Below are 15,642 nucleotides of genomic sequence, written 5' to 3'. Positions count from 1 at the left end.
AATTAAGCAATAAGACACAACATATGATTGATTATGCTCAAAATACAGCACAGCTTCAAGTGCCTATGCTTACATAAACCGTTGCATCACAATAACAACAACAACTAGAATGTACATTTCTTGAAGAAAATGTGAGTGTTGCTTACAGTAGCAAAACTCGTCAAACAGCATGTTATAACTTGTTGAAAAGCACTACAATTATGGTCATAGAAAGTTGCTGGCATGTGTTTTTCATGATGGTAGCATGTAGGTGTTATGTTTGTGTTAGCATGATGCTAGCACGTTTTTAACATGTTTTAACACATCGCTAGGTGATTCTAGCATGTGTTAGCATGATGCTAACACGTTTTAGCATTTCGCTAGGCGATGCATGCATTTGTTAGCATGATGCTAACACATTTTTAGCATGTTAGAGCACTTCGCTAGGTGATGCTAGCATGTGTTAGCATGTTTTAGCACTTCGCTAGGCGATGCTAACATGTGTTAACATGATGCTAGCACGTTTTTAGCATGTTTTAGGGTGTGGCTATTAAGATTTTAGGTCATTACTTATTGGCTGCTTGGCACCACTAACAAAGACAGTGAAAATGTAAATAAATTAATTGTCATCCGCTAAAATACCTCCTCCCTGAGATATGCACTTATATAATAGTGCAGTGATGGGTAGATTACTTCTGAAATGTAATCCATGTGAACGGATTACAAACTACACTACTATATTTGTAATCAGCAATGTAATATTTTACATTACGGACCTTTTTAGGTGATCTAATTACTTTTGGATTACAAATTGCATGCGTTGCTTAATTTAATTATTAATTTTACATGCATTACATGCACCAACCTCATGCGACTCCTTGTGCACATGTGTGGACGTTGCCTTTTGGCTTCGCTATATGCAATGCATAATTTTAATTAATTTAATCTGACTGAATATTGATCGCAAGACTTTATACTGTCATTTAAGGGTTAAACTTCTGGTGCATCGCGTCACACAACAGCATGACTGTTCAATTTCCGTGAAGCGCTCCAACAGGTGCAGCGTCAACAAAAGTGCCTCTGGTAAGAAACCGCTTTAAGTGATGTCATTGAAACCTGTTTGGTTGTAAAGAGGAGCGTCTCTATTTTCATTTGATGTGCTGCTTTAAAAAATCTATAAATTTTTTGTACATCAAGCGTGCTGATAAACATGATGTCCACATACGTGGAAAATGGGACCTAGTTCCCTCAAAAGTTGAAAAACATGTTATTTATTTTAAATAATTGATTTAACATCAACACACCTGTGAGTCATTTCGCTTCATTTCAATGTATAGTGCATTCGGAAAGTATTTAGACTCCTTTTCTGTGACTTTTCACATTTTGTTATGTTGCAGCCTTACGCTAAAATGCTTTATTTTTTTCAGATCTATCCTCCACATCCCATTATGACAAAGCAAAACATTATTTTTGATAACTTTGCACATTATTAAAGTGAAAGATATTGGGGGTCTGGGTATCTCAGCGAGTATTGACGCTGACTATCACACCTGGGGTCGCATGTTCGAATCCAGGGCGTGCCGAGTGACTCTAGGTCTCGATTTTTAGGAAAACCATTTGCCCTATGTTGTTTTTGTTTGCTAGTTTATAAGGTGCTACTAGTTACAAATCAAAAAGGGGAATGGGAAATGCACTCACACTAGGGCACTAGTGTGCACTAGGGGCACTAGGGTATTTTTTATTTGGACATTTTGACATATAGGAATAAAGATACTTTTATCCTGGTTTGAAATTAATGAGCGTCTAATTTCGGGCAGGTGGACGCAGGTTTGTTTGAAATGCCCATTTTAAAACTGTTACATATGCAAAAGTGCATTAAGATTCTCAAGACTGGATGCGAAGACCTTTTCGATGAAATAAATAAGGAATGGGACCGCACTGTCCTCAATGCATGTCGTGCTACCTTGGCTATGCCGATCGCATTTTTAGCATTTTTGTGGCTCTTTTCAAATGTAGGAGCATAACCTGTAAGTTGCAGTTTAAAGTAAAAACAAAGTTTACCGGAAGGCCGGGAGCCTGAGTTTGTCCCTGGCCGTAATACGCCCCCTGCTGTCTGTAATACTCCACCCAGGCGGCGCTGTAGTCTGGAGGAGAACTCTGCTGAGAGCCAGGACCGGCTGCTTGAGCTAAAGACAGCAAGAGCGCAAGTGTAAGGGGGGTGTCATCCAATTTCAAGCCAAGTTTGGTTAAAAACAAATGAACACATGTGCTTACTCTGTTTCTTGTAATACTCCTCCCATGCTTTGCTGTAATCCGGCCCGCTGCTCTGGCCCTGGTTCTGTTGACCTGCACAGACCATGAGCCAAACTTAGAGATTCAATAAAGATACTAAGCCAAGAGGCAGGGTTAGGGTCAGGTAGGGGTTAAGTTAGGGTTAGTTAAAAACTGAACCAAATGATACCTATTCTGCAGGTGCAAGAAGCCATTATGGGCTCAGCACACCTGTGGGAAGCAAGCCGTAACACAGGGAAAAAAAGATACATAAGTTAGCAGGTATGTCAATCTTTGAACTGTTGGTGGCGCTAGAGGGTTTGAGAGAACGACCCCAAAATGGTAGACATGAATGTTCACACCAACTCTAACCAGTGTGCCAAATTTAACAACTTTTTACCATACGGGTCTAGAGGCTGCCATAGACTCCCAGCCAGCGGAAACTGAAGAATAAGATAACTAAAGGCTAGAGTATACTTCGTTTTTCCGTCTTCTCCGTCGATCACTCTTCCTTTCAAAGAATAATTGTATGCTATCAAGCCCATATAGATGCGTGAATCACGTGCAAAACAACTTTAACCCTTGTGTTGTGTTCATGTGGTGCCAACACATTGAGTTCCTGGTCAAGAATGACACAACTCCAGTCGATCAATGAATGACTTCTGAAGCAAATCAATACGTTTGTGCATCACGTAGCTGTCGCATGACGCAAGCGCTTCAGCGAGTTCACGCGAGAATTCAGAGCAGCGCTTATTTACAACTGAATGAACGTCATGAGTGTGTTCAGCCATTTCAAACAGCATCAGAGCCATGAATGGAAGTGCCGATTATTAGATAATTATCAATTGTTTCTTACATAAACCAATCGATTAGCTTCAGAAGGCATTCATTGATCGACTGGAGTTGTGTGGATTACTTTTATACTGCCTAAATATGACATTTTGACTGTCATAGTGCTGGCACCTGTTTTCTTGCATTATAAGGACCTGACAGCGCTCCATCTTAATTTGTGTTGAATTAGTAAAACCATAAAAAAAGATGAGATAGTCAGAAGTTTACATACACTTGGGTTGAAATCATTTAACCATTCCTCAGATTTTAAATGAGCAAACTATAGTTTTCACAAGTCATTTAGGACATCTACTTTGTGCATGACGCGAGTAATTTTTCCAACAATGGTTTACAGACCGATTGTTTCACTTTTAATTGACTATAATCACAATTCCAGTGGGTCAGAAGTTTACATACACCACGTTAACTGTGCCTTTAAGCAGCTTGGAAAATTCCAGAGAATGCTGTCAAGCCTTTAGGCAATTACCCATTTAGCTTCTAACAGGCTAATTGGAGGTGTACCGGTGGATGTATTTTAAGCTCTACCTTCAAACTCAGTGTCTCTTTGTTTGACATCATGGGAAAATCAGAAGAAATCAGCCAAGTGTGGACCTCCATAAGTCTGGTTCATCCTTGGGAGCGATTTCCAAACACCTGAAGGTGCCACGTTCATCAGTACAAACAATAGTACACGAGTATAAACACCATGTGACCACACAGTCATCATACCGCTCAGGAAGGAGACGCATTCTGTCTCCTAGAGATGAACGTAGTTTGTGTGAAAAGTGCAAATCAATCCCAGAACAACAGCAAAGGAGCTTGTGAAGATGCTGGAGGAAACAGGTGGACAAGTATCTAGATCCACAGCAAAACCAGTCCTATATCGACATAACCTGAAAGGCTCAGCAAGGAAGAAGCCGCTGCTCCAAAACCACCATATAAAAGCCAGACTACAGTTTGCAAGTGCACATGGGGACAAAGATCTTACATTTATGAGATATGTTCCCTGGTCTGATGAAACAAATATTGAACTGTTTGGCCATAATGACCATCGTTATGCTTGGAGGAAAAAGGGTGAGGCTTGCAAGCCGAAGAACACCATCTCAACTGTGAATCATGGGGGTGGCAGTGTCATGTTGTGGGGGTGCTTTGCTGGAGGAGGGACTGGTGCACTTACCAAAATAGATGGCATCATGAGGAAGGAACATTTATTGAAGCAACATCTCAAGACATCAGCCAGGAAGTTGAAGCTCGGTTGCAAATGGGTCTTCCAAATGGACAATGACCCCAAGAATACCTCCAAAAGGTATGAAAAAATGGCTTAAGGACAACAAAGTCAAGGTGTTGGAGTGGCCATCACAAAGCCCTGACCTCAATCCGATAGAACATTTGGGGGCAGACCTGAACAAGCGTGTGCGAGCAAGGAGGCCTCCAAACCGGACTCAGTTACTCCAGTTCTGTCTGGAGGAATGGGCCAAAATTCCAGCAACTTATTGTGAGAAGCTTGTGGAAGGATCCCCAAAACGTTTGACCCAAGTTAAACAATTTAAACTCAATGCTACCAAATACTAACAGTGCATGTAAACTTCTGACCCACTGGGAATAAATCATTCTCTATTTTAAGAATGTGAAATGCCAGAATAATAAAGTAGTGATCCTAACTGACCTAAGACAGGGAATGCTTTCAACGATTCAATGTCAGGAATTGTGAAAAACTGAGTTTAAATGTATTTGGCTAAGGTGGATGTAAACTTCTGTCTTCAACTGTATATCGTTGGAAAGGTCTCTGTTAGTAGAATGCAATGAGCAAATGTGTTTCACTCAGAAGCCAATCTGCAGTGAGTATTAGTGTATGAAATTCCCACTGACACATACATATAATGATGCCATATCATAACTTACAGAGGGCTATCCCGATTCAAACTCGCCCAAACACAACATACAATAAGCAGATCTTAAGATATACCTCAAAAAGTGTACATGGAAAGACGTTGCTCAAGAGGGTACTCAACACATGATGTGTGTGTGTGTGTGTGTGTGTGTGTGTGTGTATGCACGTCCAAGGACTTTGTGTATGCAAACACACATCCACATATGTGCTCATCTAAAGGATTGGGAACCTCCAATAAAATGTAAAGAAAATGGTCAACCTTATTTTTGTTGTTTCAGAAACCATATGTGAAAAAAGTCAGGGAATTTTTAAGTTAAAAAAATATATATTTTTAAAAATAAAAATGGTCTGGGTCAAATGACCAGAACGCAAGATAAAGGGTTAAGAATGGCCAGTCCGCCCCCTGATTGGCCCCAAAGTGCATCGGCCCACCGGGAAAATGCCCGGTATGCCAGATTACCAGTCCAGTCCTACTCCCAGCCAGAGGAAACAAAAGAATACGATTATTTAATGTTGGGGTACACTTTTGATTGTCTGCATGCTATGCCATTCTGTTCCATCTCATGCATGGTCTGCCTTTCAAAGTCGCTCTTTTGACAGCGAGCCCATACGGACGTGTAAACAATCCACGAGTATAGAAAAACTAGGCTGCAAGAGGACAGTCTGCAACTACTTTGCTGATGACAAAGTTTGCAATGCGCCCTGTGCACAAGACGTACTAGCTCCTGGAAACTGTGTTGGGCAAGCTACTCAAAATTTAGCTAGCTAAGCTAAAAGCTATACGTCAGAAAAAGTAGCAAATTACACTACAAGCTACACACCAAAAGTAGCTTGCAACCTTTAACATACTTTTTCCCTTTTCAACCGCAGATGCACGGAGCATACTGTCATAGACAAAGCACCCAAATGACGTAGTCACATGACGTTTATCACAGCCATGGTACAGTATATTACAGTTTAGTGCAATGCAGTATATCACGTATACAGTAGGTGCAATAGTTTGTGTGTGTGTGTGTGTGAGGGGAGCACATCTGGGCAATAATGTGATTTCTGATGTTATGGTAATACCATGTACTTTAAAACACCATGCAACTACAGAATGGTGCATAAATAGTTGTACATCAAAGTACTTGAAAGAACACTATGTTACTACCATTATAATTTGATATACGATTACCATATTCACATACTATCAGGGGTGGAAAGAGTACTGAAAAATAATACTCAAGTAAAAGTACCTGTCCTAAAAACTACTCAAGTAAGAGTAAAAGAGCTCATTTAAAAGAGGTGGTAGAGCGGTTGTTTGGGACAGGGGTCACATCGGGCTTCAAAGGAATAATTGACATGAAAATTAATTTAGTCACCCTCATGCCATCTTAGGTGTGTATGACTTTCTTCAGCAGAACACAAATTAAGATTTTTAGAAAAATATCTCAGCTATTTTGGTCCATACAATGCAAGTGAATGGGTGCCAAAATTTTGAAGCTCCAAAAATCACATAAAAGTAGCCTAAGCCATGGGACTCCAGTGGTTTAATCCATGTCTTCAGAAGAGATATGATAGGTTGGGTGAGGAAACAGATAAATATTTAAGTAAATGTTCCTCCCTGCTCAGTCAATCTCCACTTTAACTTTCACATTCTTGTTCTTTTGTTTTTGGTGGTTAACATTCTTCATGCATATCGCCATCTACTGGGCAGAAAGAAGAATTTCCATCAAAACTGGACTTAAATATTGAACTGTTTCTCACCCACACCTATCATATCACTTCTGAAGTCATGGATGACATATGGATTACTTTTGTGCTGCCTTTATGTGCTTTTTGGAGCATTAACATTTTGGCATCAATTCACTTGTGTTGTATGGACATACAGAGCTGAAATAGTCTTCTAAAAACCTTAATTTGTGTTCTGCTGAAGAAACAAAGTCAAACACATCAGGGATGGCATGAGGGTGAGTAAATGACGAGAGAATTTTCATTTTGGAGTGAACTGTCCCTTTAAGTAGCACATGGGGGGCCGCATTGTCCTCCATTTGAGATACAATGTTGCACATTTATTCCGTTCTTGTATCTTTTAAGCCCAGAAATAGTTGTGTTCTCATTCTCATGCATGATGCACAGTTTGTGACTGGTGGAATATTCTGCCTGAAGTATTGCTCTGCAAAGGAAGATACTTCTCTATCAGGCATTAGAAAAAGCATGATAAAGGTGAAGCATAATTATTAAATATTTTGGCATCACTTCTGACAATGACATAGCATAATAGACAGTGCTCAATTCGGTTACATGTACGCGTTTACATTAAAGCCTCACTAGACGGGCATTGGCGGAACTATGAAGTGTAGTTGACCATTAGCCGCCTGTCAATCAAACAGCACGCAGCGACAGACGTCAGGAAATAAAAAGTCAATCTTTTATATTTTATCAAGCTCAACCAACTAGAGGTGCTCTTGCCATCACTATCAATGTATTGAACACCCCTGGACTAGATGTAGAACATAATCAAAGAATAGAAAATGACTCAAAGGTTAATCGTCGTTATAGAGGATGATTTCCTTTTTTCAGATAAACATCAAGATTGTTTTATCGCCCAGTCTTATTGATAACAATGCATTAAATCTCACATATCAAACCCAATAATCTCAGTGAAAAATAGCTAATTTACAGGCTACATTATAGACACAGAATCTAGTAAACAGAAATATGAAATTTACCTCGATATGTTTCTTCAAAATAGAGGTAGGATTAATGCCGATATCTGGCTTGAGCAAGTTAAACTCAAATGACACAATCATGCAACTGGCCTTTTTCACGGCGAAAATCCCTTTCAGGTGCAGCAGTTATGTTCAGGTGTTGAACTGTGTTTGAGGCACCCTCCACATCCATAACAGTTGGCACCGATCTACAGCTGCTATACAAGTTTGTGATTTGATGGGAGTCATGAGTGACTCTCCCAAGCCAAGCAGCGCGAACGCAAACTTTGATCATTCAGACTGAATAGCGAACCGATTCAGACTGCTTTGCCATTATGTATGACCAGAGACAGACTCCAAAACTGCCAACAAAAATGTTTAGACCAACCCCAAACAGTGTGACAAATTTCACAACGTCTTACCAAATGGTTCAAGGGGCTGCCATAGACTCCCAGCCAGAGGAAACTGAATACACTAAATACACTAACACCCCATCCCACCCAGCCAAATGCATAATGCCATGTGCCTCCTAATATCTCAACTTCATAATGAACTTTAATTAATCTTTTTGCTAAACGCAGCCCTCAATCTCATCTAAACCTTGACCATGTTTATATGGAAGGGCACTGATTAATTTCCCTCGTATAAGAGCCACTTGCCTAGCTTTTTATAATACTGCTCCCATGCTTTGGAATAGTCCATCTGGCTGGCCTGGGATCCATTGTGACCTGAAATCCCCAAAATCAAACGAACATGAAGGTAAACAAACGTTTAAGGACATTTGAAGTCAAGAAAGAGACTCAAATGGGGAAAGTGCATGAGCGAGGTCCACTTACTGGGGTCCTGTTGGCCCTGGGGCTGCCATGTCTGGTATGTGGTACCCCACCCTCCAGTCATGAATGTCTGCGGACCACTAAAAACATAACATTTGTCAATTATAAACAGACTCAACACAAGTTACATTCAACCTTGTCTCAGCCTCATTCTGAAATTTACTGCATTCATTGACTGCTCTTTCAGAGCCATGACTGAAGAGAAGTAATAATTGGGGGCTCGTCCGGGATGCGAAAACTGAGAACCCCCTAGATTGCCTGTAGACTATCTGATGCATTTTGCACACACACAAAAAAAGTCAAATTATGTTTGAAATCGACAGTTCTAATTAAACTGGATGACTGACTAAAGAGTCAGGGTGAACAGTCATGCTCCTAATCTTCTACAATGAGCGCTTTCTATGAAGAACTAGACACTTGTTTGGACACATGTGTTAGGTTAAAACATCAACATTTTCAAAGATATTTAGGCATTTAAGAAACTTACTTCTGGTGAGGGGTGGCCGGTCCTTGGGTGAAAGGACTGAGTCCAAAACTGCCATTTCCCCCCATTCCAGTGGCCTACATGAGGACGAGAAGAAAATAAGGTTTACGGATATCCATGCTGGGTCCGAATATACAAACTTATTCACTACATAATATGCCAAGAACTGTATGTCAATGGAGTAGGGTGTCTGTCCCCTTAGAAAGGACTACTGCATTAGGCGAGATTCTGAAGTGCACATCTACAGGACATTTTGCCATCCAATAACCCCATGGCACCGAGACAACACTTTTAAAATGAGTTTTGAGTAGGCAGAGAACAGCAAGATGGCAGCTCAACTTTAAGTGCTATATATATACACCAAGAAAGTTGCTTGATGGAAATCAGTGCACCTCTTCTAGCAATTTTGGAACACAACAGAGAGAATCATTCGTACGGTATGTTTCGGGCACCTACAAAACAGATTACGAATGGAATTATGTAGATCACGTACCCCAATCTTCTCGTCTATCAGTTGTCTGGCCATCTCCATCTGCTGAGGAGATCCACGAATGGAGAAGATCCTGACGTTGGGGTCAGTGTTTGGAGGAGGGTTTCTCTGGAGCTCCACGTGAGCACCAGACTGCTGGTTGATGTTCTTTATGGTTTCTCCACCTGAGAAGAACACAAAGGTGTGGTCACATTGGTAGAACAACAAACCATTTAAGAAAAGATTGAAGTAAACTATTCCTTTACACTGTTGGCATCCACGTTTCTCGTTAACACAGCGTAGGAACAATTCTTGTGAATGGGCAACAATTTTAACGTTTGGCAAATGTGATGTCACTATGGTGAAGGTTTAGCTCATGAACATCAATTTGATCATGCACGCATAGCTTTGTAAATAGGGTAACATGGCAATGAAAATTATTTCCCAAAATTTTTATTTAGCTCACTGATAATAACCGATATACAGCCATGGCCAAAAGTATTGACAGTGACATCAATTTTGTGATTTGCAAAGTTTGCTGCTTCAGTATTTGTAGTTTATTTTTTCACATGTTTCTATGATATACTGGAAAACAATGATAAGCATTTCATACGTTTTAAAGGCTTTTATTGGCAAAAACACTCAATTTATGCAATGAGTCAATATTTACACTGTTAACCCTTGTTCTTCATAACCTCTGCAATTCGCTCTGGCATGCTGGATATCAGCTTCTGGGCCAAATCTTGACTGATGGCGATCCATTCTTGCCTTATTAGTGCCCGGAGTTGATCACAATTTGTGGGCTTCTGCTTGTCCACTCGCCTTTTGAGGATTGACCACTATATATATATATATATATATATATATCTCTCTCTGGATAATTATGGCATTGCATTAAAATAATTTGTATTTGTATCAGAGGAACCCTCGTTTCAGCCAAACAGTCATTGTACTGAATTAGATTAATAACTAAAACTAACAAAAGGCATGTTTCCACAGTATTTTACTAAATTAAAACAAGAACGATATTTAATAATTTCATTCATATGCGCAAATACAACAACAGAGTAATAAAAACCCAAATTTGTACAAAAACATTTTTGGTTGAAAAGTTCACACTTTTTGGAGCCCAGTTAAATGTTATTATAATACAAATATATCATCATCATCATGATTGTATTCTATTTGTTTTGCACAGTAATACTTTTTGCCATATTAAAGACACTAAATGCAAAAACAAAAATGATATTAATATTTTAATAGACCTTGTTTTATTTCATGACGCATTACCTTTGCCCACCAAAGAAAATAAAGCATGTGTTTAAAACATTTAATTCGTGAAATCATCTGCTTAGGAAATTAAGGAGGTAGTCTAAGCCAGAATGGCCTTGTATGGCGAAGCACACACATCAATTCCACGTTGTGGGGGACACTTCTGGGCGATGTGACCCCTGCTGACCCAGGGCTGAAAAAGCTCATCAATAAAGCTCCGCCTCCTGTTTAGCTCTGTGCCAAGGCCAATTGACTTAGTCAGAGCCATTAAGGCATTGTCAAACAAATTTAACTTCTGCATTAATGAAGCCATTATGAGCTCTGCAGTGAGACGGAGAGGAAGATAAAGACCCTCGGCATTCAGCTCATGGACTGTGGCTGACCACCGATCTCTCATTCAAGCTTAAAGAGGACTGATTTAGTTAAAGAGCGCTGGTTAAAGCCGGGAAACGCTGTTACACTGGTGGTCTTCAATACTCAGTGAAAAGAGACTCTAACAAACCATGTTAACAATGAGACTTGTGTCCCAAACTACAGCGATTAATGAGTTAACCGCCTGTTGGCAAAATGGCATATTAGCCAAGCCAATTTTCCTCCCACCCCCATTTTGCATTGCAAGATTGAAAGCATTTTTAGCCTAAGAATATTTAATCCAAGACGACCAGAATAAATACTTTTTGGAGTGCTGTTTGCAGCAAAGACCTCGTTGGGTAGGATCCCAGAAGGTGCTCATTGGTTGGGTTTAATCATAGGAATATCACAGGGAAATAGTCACTTTTTCTGGAAGAACATTTAAAAAGCCTTTGTCAATTGGCTAATCATTTCGGCAAACTGCCTTCCTCATGCATGAACATGCAAACTGTGTATAGAGGACCAACGATATATTATAGACCCCAAACTTCGCTATCCCACACTCAAAACGCTCCGTAATGATTTGGATATGAATTAGCGGAGAGAAATATTCTTACAGGAGTCAAATCAAGTTCTTCACTCAAGCCAGGAAAGTAGTGGCTATTAAACAAAAAATCCAAAGTTGTAAAAGTCTCCATTATTGTTTCCAAACCAATCATTTTTAATGTGGAGTTGTGTCCAGATGCATAATGCATTGCCGTAGGGTAATCTTTGTTTCCTATTTGGATTGCATAGTTATGATACACAGTCTATCTTGCAATCTACGCTTAGTTCGGCCCATATAAAAACAATGACGGGGGGCATTCAAGCCTGTAAACAACACAAGTACTCTTACAACTGATGAAGGATCTAATGAAAAAGGATTTGTCAGTGAAGACAACCACAAAAGACTTTGTAACAATAGTTACGTTGTGACAATAGTTACGTTGTGACATTGTGACAATAGTTACGATGTGACAATAGTTACGTTGTGACAATAGTTATGTTGTGACAATAGTTACGTTGTTACATTGTGACAATAGTTACGTTGTGACAATAGATACATTGTGACATTGTGACAATAGTTACGTTGTGACAATAGTTACGTTGTTACATTGTGACAATAGTTACGTTGTGACAATAGTTACGTTGTGACAATAGTTACGTTGTGACAATAGTTACGTTGTTACATTGTGACAATAGTTACGTTGTGACAATAGATACATTGTGACATTGTGACAATAGTTACGTTGTGACAATAGTTACGTTGTTACATTGTGACAATAGTTACGTTGTGACAATAGTTACGTTGTGACAATAGTTACGTTGTTACATTGTGACAATAGTTACGTTGTGACAAGTTACGTTGTGACATTGTGACAATAGTTACGTTGTGACAATAGTTACGTTGTGACAATAGTTATGTTGTGACAATAGTTACGTTGTGACATTGTGACAATAGTTACGTTGTTACATTGTGACAATAGTTACGTTGTTACATTGTGACAATAGTTACGTTGTGACAAGTTACGTTGTGACATTGTGACAATAGTTACGTTGTGACAATAGTTACGTTGTGACAATAGTTACGTTGTGACATTGTGACAATAGTTCCGTTGTGACATTGTGACAATAGTTACGTTGTGACAATAGTTACGTTGTTACGTTGTGACAATAGTTACGTTGTGACAATAGTTACGTTGTGACAATAGTTACGTTGTGACAATAGTTACGTTGTGACAACAGTTACGTTGTTACATTGTGACAATAGTTACGTTGTGACAATAGTTACGTTGTGACATTGTGACAATAGTTACGTTGTGACAATAGTTACGTTGTGACAATAGTTACGCTGTTACATTGTGACAATAGTTACGCTATGACAAGTTACGCTGTGACATTGTGACAATAGTTACGTTGTGACAATAGTTACGCTATGACAATAGTTACGCTTGTTACGCTGTGACAATAGTTACGCTTGTTACGCTATGACAATAGTCACGCTAGACAATAGTTACGTTGTTACATTGTGACAATAGTTACGTTGTTACATTGTGACAATAGTTACGCTGTGACAATAGTTACGTTGTTACATTGTGACAATAGTTACGCTGAGACAATAGTTACGTTGTGACAATAGTTACGCTATGACAATAGTTACGCTTGTTACATTGTGACAATAGTTACGTTGTGACAATAGTTACGCTGTGACATTGTGACAATAGTTACGCTATGACAATAGTTACGCTTTGACAATAGTTACGCTTGTGACATTGTGACAATTGTTACGCTAGACAATAGTTACGTTGTTACGCTATGACAATAGTTACGCTTGTGACAATAGTTACGCTATGACAATAGTTACGCTTGTTACGTTATGACAATAGTTACGTTGTGACAATAGTTACGTTGTGACAATAGTTACGTTGTGACAATAGTTACGTTGTGACAATAGTTACAAATACATAATATGTAACGGAATGCTTAAATGTGGACAATGTAACAATAGTTACATTGTTACATTGTAACAATAGTTACAATGTCCACATTTAAGCATTCTGTGTATTATGTATTTGTCTGTCCAACCATGTAGCAGTCTTTAATAGTTGGAGCTTTTTTATAGCTCACAATTGGAAGCTCCTGGAACAATTCACGTAGGGTTGGATCACTTTTGATAATTCCCCAGTTCTTGTTGATTATCCGTTTAATATGTTGTGAGGCAGTGCTATAGTCAATAACAAAATATGGGCGAGTTGAGGTTTTTCTCCGGGGTTTCTTTTTAAGCAGATCATCTTGTGATAGGTACGTCACTTTATTTAAAGCCTAATACACCTCTTTTTTCTGGTATCATCCGTTACTAAAGCGATATCTGTGGCAAGATGTTTGAAGACCTGATCTTGATCGCATATGCGACGTCTTAGTCCAATGTCTGAGAGGTATATTGTCCTTAAGATGTTTAGGGTGAAAACTCTTTCCTAAAGCATGAGGCATGAAGGCATCCTTGTTCCTTATGAATGGTTGAATCTTAAAAAGTAGATTTATTCCTGAGGTACCTTCGAGGCTCCATTAGATATTTCAAACAAGTATGAAAATGTTGTAATTCGGGTTCACTTCCTTCAAAAATCATGCAAATGTCATCAGTATAGCTGGTGCACCAATTTATTATTAACTTATTATGGAAAGGACTTGCAAAAGCATTGAAGACAAACAACCCTTCCCAAAGACAGATTAGCGTAATTAGGGGCGAAACAAGCTCCCATAGCAGTGCCCTTCAAGATTGCCTGTAGACTATCTGTTACCGTGGAGACGTAGCACGTGTGGAGGCTTCACGCTATTCTCCGTGGCATCCTCGCACAACTCATCACGTGCCCCACCGAGAGTGAGAACCCCGTTATAGCGACCATGAGGAGGTTACCCCATGTGACTACCCTGGGGCAACTGTGGCTCAAGTGGTAGAGCAGGTCGGCTGCTAATCGCAGGGTTGGCGGTTTGATTCCCGGCCCACACGACTCCACATGCCGAAGTGTCCTTGAGCAAGACACTGAACCCCAATTTACCACTTACCCTCCCTAGCAACCAGGCCAATTTGGTTGCTTGGGACCTGGCTGGAGTCACTCAGCACACCCTGGATTCAAACTCGCGACTCCAGGTGTGGTAGTCAGCGTCTTTACTCGCGGAGATACCCTATGAAAGTGTCACACCTAGCACCTAGTTAACCCCACTGAAGAACAATGAAGAGCTTCTCAAACGGTCCCCTACACAGTGAGCATTTATAAGGGACACTGATGTTTGGAGCAGACAGAGCGAGGTTTGCTTTTAGAAATCTTAATGAAAGTGAACTTTAAAATGACAAACATTTATTGGTTTAGCTTTGTTTTATTTGTAAGATCTGAGAGCATAAAAAAAGTGCAATCGTTAATTTTGGTTCCATCAACAAACAACAGCAACAAAACATGATTATGTAAAAGTCACGAAGTTGCGGATGAGATGATGTTCTAACCTTTCCCGATCACAAGGCCACACTTGTCAGCAGGTATTGTATAGGTGACTTCTTGCAGTCCTCCAGGAGTTCCCATGCTCCAGTCACCACGACCTCTGCCACGACTTCTGGGCCCAACTGGACCACCAAACCCATCACGCTCCTGAGGAGATTTGAGGGACCCAAGAGATAGAGGGAAATAAAGATCAAAAAAGTTTAGCTAATTGTCCCATTTCAGACGTGGAACCTCCCACTCAATTATCAATGAATAACCACTTAAATATCTGGGTCTGCTCCTCACGCTAAGCTAATGTTTGACTTCAGAAGCAACTAGGCACAAGTCATATGGACTACCGTTATGGAGTGGCGCAGATGTACCTGTGCCGTGTGCACCAGCTCATTGATGAGGTGAACGGCGTGCTGACACCGATCGGCTTGACCCATTACCTGAGCGATCCGGTCTGGACTGATACCATCATCTGAAACACACACACACACATTTAAGAGTAACATTTTTTAGTTTTAAAAGTCTCATACAATAGATTTACAT

At 39.9% G+C, this 15,642-nt stretch overlaps 1 protein-coding gene across 4 annotated transcripts in view; it reads right to left on the bottom strand.

The window, feature by feature from the left end:
* LOC127642988 (far upstream element-binding protein 3-like) overlaps nt 1-15,642 on the bottom strand; it is a 45,218-nt gene that overhangs the window by 1,511 nt on the left and 28,065 nt on the right. For 2 of the 4 annotated variants that reach the window (XM_052125492.1, XM_052125491.1), the window contains exons 11-18: nt 15,471-15,571; nt 15,114-15,255; nt 9,476-9,636; nt 8,986-9,059; nt 8,502-8,578; nt 8,325-8,393; nt 2,254-2,325; nt 2,041-2,165 (exon numbers count right to left, since the gene is read on the bottom strand). In XM_052125492.1, the coding sequence (XP_051981452.1) occupies nt 2,041-2,165; nt 2,254-2,325; nt 8,325-8,393; nt 8,502-8,578; nt 8,986-9,059; nt 9,476-9,636; nt 15,114-15,255; nt 15,471-15,571 (821 nt within the window). The remainder of the gene's footprint in view (nt 1-2,040; nt 2,166-2,253; nt 2,326-8,324; nt 8,394-8,501; nt 8,579-8,985; nt 9,060-9,475; nt 9,637-15,113; nt 15,256-15,470; nt 15,572-15,642) is intronic. The other 2 variants (XM_052125494.1, XM_052125493.1) reach the window with 1 other exon arrangement.

Source organism: Xyrauchen texanus, chromosome 4, assembly GCF_025860055.1.
Source record: "Xyrauchen texanus isolate HMW12.3.18 chromosome 4, RBS_HiC_50CHRs, whole genome shotgun sequence".
Classification (NCBI taxonomy): domain Eukaryota; kingdom Metazoa; phylum Chordata; class Actinopteri; order Cypriniformes; family Catostomidae; genus Xyrauchen; species Xyrauchen texanus.
The sequence above is the reverse complement of the archived record's forward strand: the minus strand, read 5'-3'. Positions and strand labels throughout refer to the sequence as shown.